At 59.0% G+C, this 11,257-nt stretch overlaps 1 protein-coding gene across 2 annotated transcripts; it reads left to right on the top strand.

The window, feature by feature from the left end:
- The first annotated feature begins 3,514 nt into the window (after nucleotides 1-3,514).
- On the top strand, nucleotides 3,515-10,721 carry UAP1L1 (UDP-N-acetylglucosamine pyrophosphorylase 1 like 1). Of its 2 annotated transcripts, none has more exons than XM_030919325.1 (9): nucleotides 3,515-3,833; nucleotides 4,062-4,266; nucleotides 4,500-4,675; nucleotides 4,974-5,146; nucleotides 5,445-5,638; nucleotides 6,201-6,341; nucleotides 6,891-7,076; nucleotides 8,223-8,289; nucleotides 8,862-10,721. In XM_030919325.1, exons 1-9 carry the CDS (start codon nucleotides 3,545-3,547, stop codon nucleotides 8,955-8,957), a joined length of 1,527 nt encoding a protein of 508 aa, XP_030775185.1. In that variant the 5' UTR covers nucleotides 3,515-3,544; the 3' UTR covers nucleotides 8,958-10,721. The 2 variants fall into 2 exon arrangements, with proteins under 2 accessions (XP_030775185.1, XP_030775184.1); XM_030919324.1 differs by having other exon boundaries at nucleotides 5,445-5,704.
- Nucleotides 10,722-11,257: the final 536 nt, after the last annotated feature.

The following is an 11,257-nucleotide window of genomic DNA, read 5'->3' as shown; positions in this document are numbered from 1 at the left end:
AGGCTGAGACGGGCGGATCACGAGGTCAGGAGATCAAGACCATCCTGGCTAAGCCGGTGAAACCCCGTCTCTACTAAAAAATACAAAAAACTAGCCGGGCGAGGCCACTGCACTCCAGCCTGGGCGACAGAGCGAGACTCCGTCTCAAAAAAAAAATAAAATAAATAAAATAAAAATACAAAAAATTAGCTGTGTGTGATGGTGGGTGCCTGTAACCCCAGCTACTCGGGAGGCTGAGGCAGAAGAATCACTTGAACCCGGGAGGCAGAGGTTGCAGTGAGCCGAGATTGCACCACTGCACTCCAGCCTGGGCGACAGAATGAGACACTGTCTCAAAACAAAAAACAAAACAAAAACAGCAACTCCCCGCCTTTGTGGGGTTCACTTCTCACAGGGGAGTCAGGCAGCTGAGAATGCAGAAAGGCAGCCTGGCACGGAGATGGGAAGTTGTCTGCCGAGTGGGTGTGGCCTAGAGAGCTGAGGCCTGACCAAACCTGTCCCCAGCCACACGTTTCTCTGGGGACAAGCAGTCCAGGAAGGAGGAACAGGAAGTGCAGAGACCCCGAGGCAGGCCCAAAAAGCAACTCCATGCAGGTCCAGGAGAATGCATCTGGGCCTTGCCCCGGCGGTAAAGCCCCCTTCCGAACTCAGTGAGGGCATGTGTGTGGAGGTGGGGGCAGAACCCCACTGCAAGGAGACACAACTGCCTGAGGGGTCCACGGGCCGGCGTGAGATGTTACTTTTCATTTTGGGTCCTAGATCATCATCAGAGGCGTGTGAACCAGAGTAACTCCATCTTGAATGGGAGCTGGGTAAAATAAGGCCGAGACCTACTGAGCTGCGTTTCTGGATGGTTAAGGGATTCTAAGTCAGGCATAGAATTCTTGTGCCGACATAGGAGGTCGGCACAAGATACAGGTCATAAAGACCTTGCTGATAAAACACGTTGCGATAAAGAAGCCAGCCAAAACCCACCAAAACCAAGATGTCAATGAGAGGGACCTCTGGTTGTCTTCACTGCTGCACTCCCACCAGCGCCATGACAGTTTACAGATGCAATGGCAATGTCAGGAAGTTACCCTATATGGTCTACAAAGGGGAAGCATGAATTATCCACTCCTTCTTTAGCACATCATCCAAAAAAACATAAAAATGGGCAATCAGCAGCCCTCAGGGCTGCTCTGTCTGTAGAGTAGCCATTCTTTATTCCTTTACTTTCCTAATAACTTGCTTTCGCTTTACTCTACGGGCTTGCCCTGAATTCTTCCTTGTGCAAGATCCAAGAACCCTCTCTTGGAGTCTGGATAGGAACCTCTTCCCTGTAACAGCACAGTTTTTGTTTGTTTTGATTTGTTTTTGTTTTTTGTTTTGAGACGGAGTTTTGCTCTCGTTGCCCAGGCTGGAGTACAATGGCATGACCTTGGCTCATGGCAACCTCCCCCTCCCAGGTTCAAGGGATTCTCCTGCCTCAGCCCCTGGAGTAGCTGGGATTATAGGTATGCAACACCACGCCTGGCTAATTTTGTATTTTTAGTAGAGACGAGGTTTCTCCACATTGGTCAGGCTGGTCTCAAACTCCCAACCTCAGGTGATCCGCCCGCCTCAGCCTTCCAAAGTGCTGGGATTACAGAAGTGAGCCACCGCTCCTGGCTTCTTTGTTTTTTTTTTTTTGTTTGTTTGTTTTTTTGAGACAGAGTTTCGCTTTGTCACCCAGTCTGGAGTGCAGTGGTGCAATCTCGGCTCACTGCAACCTCCACCTCCTGGGTTCGAGTGATTCTCGTGCCTCATCCTCCCGAGTAGCTGGGACTATACAGGTACACGCCACCACACCTGGCTAATTTTTGTATTTTTAGTGGAGACGGGGTTTCACCACGTTGCCGAAGCTGGTCTCGAACTCCTGGGCTCAAGCGATCATCCTGCCTTGGTCTCCCAAGGTATTAGGATTACAGGCGTGAGCCACGGCACCTGGCCACCATTGGAATTCTTTTAAGCAGTCATATGTATTACTTTTAGACTTACTATAGTTTCTAGGAGAAAGTTTTGTGCCCAACTGGCAGAATCTACCCTTTCATATTTTTCACAAGCAAACGATTTTATTTTTATTTTTATTGAGATGAAGTTGGCCGGGCGCGGTGGCTCAAGCCTGTAATCTCAGCACTTTGGGAGGCTGAGACGGGCGGATCACGAGGTCAGGAGATCGAGACCATCCTGGCTAACACGGTGAAACCCCGTCTCTACTAAAAAATACAAAAATCTAGCCGGGCGAGGTGGCGGGCGCCTGTAGTCCCAGCTACTCAGGAGGCTGAGGCAGGAGAATGGCGTGAACCCGGGAGGCGGAGCTTGCAGTGAGCTGAGATCCGGCCACTGCACTCCAGTCCGGGCAACAGAGCGAGACTCCGCCTCAAAAAAAAAAAAAGAAAAAAGAAATGAAGTCTCACTCTGTCTCCCAGGCTGGAGTGAAGCGGAGAGATCTCGGCTCACTGGAACCTCCGCCTCCTGAGTTCAAGGGATTCTCCTGCCTCAGCCTCCCGAGTAGCTGGGACTACTGGCACCCTCCATCACGCCCGGCTAATTTCTGTATTTTTAGTAGAGACGGGGTTTCACCATGTTGGCCAGGTTGGTCTCGAACTCCTGATCTCAGGTGATCTCCCCCCCCCCACTTCGGCCTTTCAAAGTGCTGGTATTACAGGCGTGAGCCACCGCGCCGACCACAAGCAAGGTATTTTAAAACCTGATAGTAAAATAACAATGTAGGCGAGGGGCTGCAGACTGCTCTGGTCACCAGGCAATGGGAAGGTGGACGGGTGTGCGGGAGGGAGCCCCAAGTCACAGGGTGGCTTCTTGTGGATGCTGTGCTGGCATCCCGGCACACGGTCTGGCTCCATCCTCCCAACAGCTCAGCCGTAGCCCAGGCCTCTTCAATGCACCCTGGACGGTTGTCTCTGCACCAGGAGGTTTCTGCCCGAGTCTTGGTTAGCGAAAAGCTGGCCATGCCACTCTCTTTTTCAAAGCCCGTTCTGGGACAGAACCTAGCTTTCCCCTGTGGGGCGTCCCCGGGGCCTCTTCCTCCCTTAGCTCAATGGTCGGTTTCTCCACCCACGCCAGCGGGCGCGACCTAGAGGGTCCTGGGATCCCTCGCGGCAGGGCGCGGAGTGGACAGGGCGGGCACAGGTCAGGGGCCTGGAGCAGGGCTGGAACCGAGACGGGAGCTCGAGGGACCAGGCCCGGGCCAGACACTGGAGCGGGTCCAGGGGACGGAGAGGGACGGGGGACAGACTGGAGAGATGAGGCTGGGCCTGTCTCGAGTCTCGGACAGGACGCGGGGGTGCTGAGGGGACGTGGACAGGGCGGGGTCAGAGAGAACCCGGACGGAGTCGGGGTCGCATAGCGGGGGTGGGCGGGCTCCGGGGCAGGACGCGGGGCGGGGTCGAGGCGGGGCGCCCTGGGCCCGCCCCGCTGGGGGGTCTGCACCGCCCGTCTGGTCCCGTGACGCTGGTCTGTGGCGCGGGTCACGAGTCCCAACTCGACGGACGGCAGCAGCGACATGGCGTCGGAGCAGGACGTGCGCGCCCGGCTGCAGCGCGCTGGCCAGGAGCACCTCCTGCGCTTCTGGGCCGAGCTGGCGCCGGAGTCGCGAGCCGCGCTGCTGGCGGAGCTGGCGCTGCTGGAACCCGAGGCGCTGCGCGAGCACTGCCGGCGGGCGGCGGAGGCCTGCGCGCGCCCCCACGGCCCGCCGCCGGGCTTGGCCGAGCGCCTGCGGCCCCTGCCCACCGAGAGCGTGGGCAGGGCCAGCCACAGCGACCCCGAGACGCGGCGGCGCTGGGAGGAGGAAGGTAGGCGGGGCGGGAGGCCCTGGGGGCCCGCAGGGGCTCGTGCCCACGGAGCGGGTGGGAACCGAGGCCGCGCTCGGGGAACGGTAATTCTCCTCGCTACTTTGAGACGTGTCTCGCCTCACGCGTTCTGGCCCCCGAGTCCCGGAGCTCCAGCCCCAGGGCTGGCTTTCCCTAAAGCGGAAGGGTGGGCGGGTCCCGGGCGTCCCTTCACAGCGCCCGTACCCCCAGGTTTCCGCCAGATTGCCCTGAACAAGGTGGCCGTCCTGCTGCTGGCGGGGGGACAGGGCACTCGCCTGGGCGTGACCTACCCCAAGGGTATGTACCGTGTGGGGCTGCCCAGCCGGAAGACCCTGTACCAGCTGCAGGCGGAGCGGATACGGCGGGTGGAGCAGCTGGCCGGTGAGCGCCACGGGACCCGCTGCACCGTCCCCTGGTGTGTCCTCCCTGCCCTACCTCGGCCCGGAGGGACCCTTCCCCACGTACCCCCCCGCCAACCCCGCTGCAGACGCGAGCCCCAACCCCGGCACAGCCCGGGACATAGCCCAGCACTGGCCCAAAGCCCCAACTAGACCCTGGACCCCGAACCCCAATGCCTGCTCTGGTCCGAGCGCCGTCTGCCTGCAGGGTCAGGCGCACTCGCGGCCGGCTCACCGCGCCTCCTTGCAGGTACGTCATGACCAGCGAGTTCACTCTGGGGCCCACGGCCGAGTTCTTCAGGGAGCACAACTTCTTCCACCTGGACCCCGCCAACGTGGTCATGTTTGAGCAGCGCCTGCTGCCTGCTGTGACCTTTGATGGCAAGGTGATCCTGGAGCGGAAAGACAAAGTTGCCATGGCCCCAGGTGTGGTCCGTTCCTGAGACGGGGAGGGACCTCTCAGACCAGAACTGGGAGCGTAGCTGGGGGTCCACGCGCCCGGATTCGCGGCTGCCCCGAGGCTGTGTGGTCCCGGATTAGGCGCCTCTTTCTCTGGGCCTTGAGCTTCATTTGTCACGTGGTACAACCGCTGGGCTGTCTGGTTAGTGACCGGGGCTGCCTTAGGCACAAGGCCGGGGCTTACCCCGCCTCCAGCACGTCCTAGACCCGCAGAGCGAGCCATGGCTGGAGCCCTCGCAACATCCATTCCCTTCTCCGTCTGCAGACGGAAACGGGGGCCTCTACCGCGCACTGGAGGACCACAAGATCCTGGAGGACATGGAGCGCCGAGGAGTGGAGTTTGTGCACGTGTACTGTGTGGACAACATCCTGGTGCGACTGGCAGACCCTGTCTTCATCGGCTTCTGTGTGTTGCAGGGCGCAGACTGTGGCGCCAAGGTTAGCGCCCACCTGCGCGGCGGCCCGCACCCGACGCACCCGACGCTGGCCCCGCCCCTCGCGGAGCCCCGCCCCTCGCGGAGCCCCGCCCCTCGCGGAGCCCCGCCCCTCGCGGAGCCCCGCCCCTCGCGGAGCCCCGCCCCTCGCGGAGCCCCGCCCCTCGCGGAGCCCCGCCCCTCCGCCCAGCCCGGCCCCGCCCCTCGTGGATTACCTCCCCTCCGCGCAGCCTGGCCCTGCCCCTCGTGGAGCCCGGCCCCTCTCCCCAGCCCTCCGACACCATCCTTGGTCTTGGCTGCAGGTGGTGGAAAAGGCATACCCCGAGGAGCCCGTGGGCGTGGTGTGCCAGGTGGACGGCGTCCCCCAGGTGGTGGAGTACAGCGAGATCAGTCCTGATACCGCACAGCTGCGTGCCTCCGACGGGGGCCTGCTGTACAATGCAGGCAACATCTGCAACCACTTCTTCACCCGAGGCTTCCTTAAGACGGTCACCAGGTGTGCGGCAGCGGGTGGCTGCGGAGTGCCGGCCAGTGCCGCCTGCGCTGACCGGGGACCCGTGGAGTGAGCCGAGTGCCCTGGGCCACAGCGGCTGTGGTCAGGAGTGGCTGTGGTCAGGGGCGGCTGTGGTCAGGGGCGGCGGATGGGTTGGGGTGGAAAATGGATCCTGTGTTTGCACAGGCAGAGGTGCTGGAAATCAGGCACGAGCCGTGCTCAGCAGGCAGCTGCTGTAAGGCTCTGTGATCAAGTCTGCCATCTCCGCCTTCTGGGGACCTGCCCTGGTGCCCATGGTACTACCTCTCCCCTGGGGCTTGCCAGTTTCTGTTTGCCTGGGCAGGGATGTGGCTGATGGTGCTTGACACTTGGCACGGGGATGCAGGGAGGAGGCCTGTGCCCGCTCCTCCCTGGAGATCTGGCCCTACTCTGCTGCTTCTGTCCCCTGTAGTGTCCCTCCGCCATCCTGTCCCACCCAGCTGGGTGTGCTCAGAAGTGGGGACAGAGCCCCAGTGGTGCCATATCTGATCTGTGTCTTTCCTCCCCTCTGCTCTTCCGTACCCAGGGAGTTTGAGCCTTTGCTGAAGCCACACGTGGCTGTGAAGAAAGTCCCGTATGTGGATGAGGAGGGGAATCTGGTAAAGCCGCTAAAACCCAACGGGATAAAGATGGAGAAGTTTGTGTTTGATGTGTTCCGGTTTGCTAAGTTAGTAGCGGGACTCATTCATTTTTCCCTTCTTCCTTCCCTCAGTTTTGGTGGTGGGAACTGAGGCCCAGCTGACAGGAAAGTGGAGGCTTGGGGGGGGGGCCAAGGGGCCTGTGGGCAGGTCTCAGGGAGAAGACCAGTGGGTGCTCTTGGCCCTGAGGGTAAGCAGCACCTGAGGTGGGGGCATAGGGAGTCCTTGGGGCTGTGGACTTGGGAGGACAGTAGTGCCACCTCCTGGACCTTCCACTCCCCCACCCACGGTTAGGAGAGGTCTCCCGGCCAGGTTGCCAGGGCGGTTCACAGGGCCTTTGACCCCCACTACAGGGGTCCCAGGGTCTGGGTTTTTGGCTGCCGGAAATGGCTGCTGGAATTGGGCCATCCCCAGCGTCTCAGGAGCAAAGACACTCAGTACCTGTGAGGGCTCCTCCCTAGACTTGCTGTCCATGGGACCAGACCTTCACTCTGCCCCTGGAAACCTGGCCCAGCCCTCACCCGTCCGGATCAGGGCCTCTGTGCCGGGACGTGGGTGACTAGCCCTTTCCCCACCAGGAACTTTGCTGCCTTTGAAGTACTACGGGAGGAGGAATTTTCCCCACTGAAGAACGCAGAGCCGGCCGACAGGGATAGTCCCCGTACCTCCCGCCAGGCCCTGCTCGCCCAGCACTACCGGTGGGCTCTCCAGGCAGGGGCCCATTTCCTGGATGCCCATGGGGCCTGGCTCCCAGAGCTGCCCGGGTGAGTGTGGACCTGGGGTAGGTACGGCCAGAAGGGGAGGGCTGTCAGGACCCAGTCTTCAGCTCCAGAGCCCTGTTGGCTCTGCGACAGCCATGCTGGGGAGCGGTCTTCCTCCCCCGCACCACCACAGATGCAGGTGGCCTTGTGCCCAGCCAGCTCCAGGTCACACAGTGACCATCGGCACAGCCTCCTGGCCTGACCCTTCAAGTTGTGCTCCGTGCACTGAGGGAGGCAGGGGGCTCCCCAACTCCCTCCCCAACTTATCCACAAGCTTTTGGTTTGTTTACAAAAGCATACTTAGATTTGCCTTTTATTTTATATATTTATTTATTTATTTATTTATTTTTTGAGATGAGGTCTCGCTCCGTCGCCCAGGCTGGAGTGCAGTGGCGCCATCTCGGCTCACTGCAAGCTCCGCCTCCTGGGTTCACGCCATTCTCCTGTCTCAGCCTCCCGAGTACCTGGGACTACAGGCGCCCGTCGCCACGCCCAGCTAATGTTTTGTAATTTTTTTTTTTTTTTAGTAGAGACGGGGGTTTCACCGTGTTAGCCAGGATGGTCTCAATCTCCTGACCTTGTGATCCGCCCACCTCAGCCTCCCAAAGTGCTGGGATTACAGGCGTGAGCCACCGCGCCCGCCTATTTTTTTATTTTTATTTTTCTTATTTGTATAAACTTGTGGGGTGCATGTGCAGCTTTCTTACATGTGTAGATTGCACAGTAGTCAGGTCAGGGCTTTTACGGGATCCATCACCCAACCAACCTTGTTCCCATGTATTCACAGGCTTTGAAACTGAGCCCCGGGCATGAATTCAGAAAGTAGCAGGACAGTTTGATTTCAGGGCTGGGAGAGAAAAGGAGGTTTGGCTTCTGTCTCCCTGATTTTCTAGGACCACCCCTAAATCTAGCTGCCTAGGCTCTGCGTGGGAGGCCTGTGGGGGTGCTTTCTACCCCAAATCAGGTCCTGTCACTTGGCAGTGGGATGTGTGCTCAGGGTTTGGGGTGTCCAGAGGAAGACGAGCTTGCAGAGACAGGGGCTCTAGGGAACCAGATGTGTAGAGCTCAGTCTCCTATGGGGGTGGGGGTGCTGTGGGAGGGCTCTGGGCAGGTGTTGCAAGGAAATATTGACAAGTGGACTTTCCCTAGCTTACCCCCAAATGGAGACCCTCCGGCCATCTGTGAGATATCGCCCTTGGTGTCTTACTCTGGAGAGGTGAGAGCTGCCCGTCCCTATCTGGGGCTTTTCTGGAGTCAGGTTTTTAATACCACGTGGGGAGAGGTGGCTGCTTGGGTGGAGACGGCACAGCTCTACCTTGGTTAACCAATGGGATTGGTGGTTAAAAGTTGCAGAAGACGTTCCAAGATATGGGATGGGGTAGGGTGAGGCATCCAGAGGCCTTCGCAGGACCTGGGAGGGCATGGGTATGAGACAGCCCAGGTCTGAGCCCAGTGTGGGGCCAGGCAGGCCTTGGTGGGGGCCTCGTGGATGTAGGACACTGGCCTCTCCCACCTCCCTGACCTTGGCTACCCTTGCCCCTTTCTCTGGTCAGGTCAGACCTGAGCGTGACAGGAGGGTCTCCTGCTGGCCTAGGGTCTTGAGTGTGGTCTTGGGTGGCCTTGCAGTGTGTGTCTGCTCCTGGCCCTGGAAGCCTTTATGTCCCCACCCCTCCCTGACTCCAGGCAGACCTGGATCGTGCCTGGGGACTGTGGCTCCTTGGTGTGGCCAGAGGGGCTGTGGCCAGCCAAAAGGTGGGTAATTGGCCATTGTTGCCTGCTCGTCTCCAGGGTTTAGAAGTATATCTGCAAGGCCGGGAGTTCCAGTCCCCGTTCATCTTGGATGAGGACCAGGCCAGGGAGCTACTACAGCCGCAGGAGTCCTGACACCCCCAGACTGCCCCCAGACTGCCCCCAGACCTGCCAGCCCTGGTGTCCTGGAGCTGAGGGCTATGGCCCCAGCCTGAGCTCTGGATGGGAGAGCAGCCTGCCACGTGCTTCCGGTCTGCAGAACACAGAATGAAACATGCTGGTAGACTCCATGAGGGCAGGGCCTCTCCTGTCGCCTCTGGATACAAGTGGCTACAGCCTGCTGGGGGCTCTGTGGCTCCATTCCCAGATGTGGGGTCCAGTCGAGAGGCAGAGGGACTTGGGACCTGGGAGAATGGGGTTGAGAGGAGGCTTCGGGTTGGGGCCCAAGGGAGGTGTGGTGTCATCTGGGGAGAACAGGAGAGCACATCCCTTTGGGAGCCCGCCCTGGGAGCCACCTCACCCAGTCGAGCACTGGAAGCTGCATAAGCTACGCAGGACGTGCTTCTGCAGCCTACCGAGGCAGAACCGGAATGAGGGGAACAATTCCACCCAGTTGAGGGCCGCCCCCTCCTCCTCAGCAGCTGAACCAGTAATGGGGGCAAGGCTGGGGCATCCCAGCCCACATACCCTGGATGCCCAGCAAGGCCACAGAAAGGGCCCGATGTCCGTGATTCAGATGGCTCTGAGAAACTTGGCCTGGACACCTGAGGCTGCGGCCGGTACTCCTGCCTTCTCCCCATCTATCCCCAAGGCCTCTGCCTCTCAGCTTCTTCCATGGTCCGTTTAGGCTGCTGAATTTTCTGTGCTTCCCCAACAACCAGTGGGATCAATGCTGGTGGCCTCTGTGATGGTTGCTGACTAATCCGGGATTTCATGAGTCAGAGGCACTACCCCTCGCCCCAGCTGCCTGCTGCTTCTGATGGATCTTCGTGCTTAGGCTGCCCACCTCTCCGAGTGAGGACTCAGCCTCCATATTTGGTGCCTTGGTCCCTCCCTGCACTCGGGAGTGGCTGGGACAAGCCAGCTGACCCAGGGTTCTTCCCCTGGTGACTCTCACCTGCTTTCTCATCTCGGGGGAGGCAGTGGCACCTCCCTCTCCTTGCTGACATGAAGAGAGCTATGATATGCAACTGCTGCTAACGCATCCTCTGCCCCCACCTCGAAACCCACAGCCCCTAGTAGAGGGCCGCTACTCATCCCCACTGGTTTCCCAGGGGAGGGGTGTTGTCTGGAAGGGCAGGTTCAGATGTAGCCTTCCAGATTTAGAGGCACTGGGAGGACAGTGGCTGAGTGGAGGCACCCAGACCTGGGCAGGCAGCAGGCTCAGGCCCACACCTTGTGATTTTTGAAACCAAAGCCTTCCCTCTCCCTGGCTCTGCCCTTCTTACTGCAAACCATGCTGTGCCTTAGGGCCCTTCTCATAGCTGCTCCTCATGGCCATGACTGGAACAGGGATGCAACCTCTTTCTACATAAGCATAGTTAGCTGGGTGAAATCTTTTTTTTTTTTTTTTTTTTGAGATGGAGTTTCACTCTTGTTGCCCAGGCTGGAGTGAAGTGGGGTGACCTTGGCTCACTGCAACCTGTGCCTCCTGCCTCAGCCTCCCGAGTAGCCAGGACTACAGTCACCCACCACGAGGCACCAGGCACCTCTTTTAGTAGAGACGGGGTTTGACCGTGTCAGCCAGGATGGTCTCCATCTCCTGACCTCGTGATCCACCCACTTCGACCTCCCAAAGTGCTGGGATTATAGGTGTGAGCCACCGCGCTGGGCGGGTTGCTGGCATCTTAATGTTCTGTAGGTGGGACATTTCCAATAAACACAAGGTGCTGTGATTGACTGCTACCCTGGCAAGCGCAGTTTTTGGCCAGTGCATGAGTGTTGGGAACAAGGATCAGCTGTGTCCCAGGGGTGGAGCTCACTGGGGGCCCCCTTGGAGAGAGGAGTTCACACATGAAGGCTACTTGGGGTGCCCAGGAATCCCCCCACACTTCCATTCCACTCTTCACCAGGGTCTCAGGAAGGACTAAGACAACCTGGGGTCAGGAACCTCGGGGTGCTCTCCAGGGTTGGATTCTGCATGCTCAGCTCTGACAGCCTGGAGACTCACTCTCCTGCACCTGCATCCTTGAGATGCCAAGGTTTCCCTGCTCACATGACAGGGATGTTTGGGGCACTGCAGGGACTGACAAGAGTGAGTGGTGTCAACCTAAAGAGAAACTCAGGCTCTCCAGGATAAATGAATTTAATAAAGAATAACACGTAATTGCAATTCAGAGTATGCAAGCCTCAGTGGGCCACAGGCATATGGTGGGGGGGGCAGTGTGGGGATTGAGGAAAGGGGGAATCTTTTTTTTTTTTTTTTTTGAGACTGG

This window comes from Rhinopithecus roxellana, chromosome 16 (genome assembly GCF_007565055.1).
Source record: "Rhinopithecus roxellana isolate Shanxi Qingling chromosome 16, ASM756505v1, whole genome shotgun sequence".
Taxonomy (NCBI): domain Eukaryota; kingdom Metazoa; phylum Chordata; class Mammalia; order Primates; family Cercopithecidae; genus Rhinopithecus; species Rhinopithecus roxellana.
Note: the sequence above shows the minus strand (reverse complement) of the source record. Positions and strands in the feature narration are given on the sequence as shown.

Coding starts and splice junctions, on each gene's coding strand:
- UAP1L1 (XM_030919324.1), top strand. CDS start 3,545: ATGGCGTCGGAGCAGGACGTGCGCGCCCGGCTGCAGCGCGCTGGCCAG. Junction 5,147..5,444: donor GCGCAGACTGTGGCGCCAAG/GTTAGCGCCCAC, acceptor TCTTGGCTGCAG/GTGGTGGAAAAGGCATACCC. Junction 5,705..6,200: donor GCTGACCGGGGACCCGTGGA/GTGAGCCGAGTG, acceptor TTCCGTACCCAG/GGAGTTTGAGCCTTTGCTGA.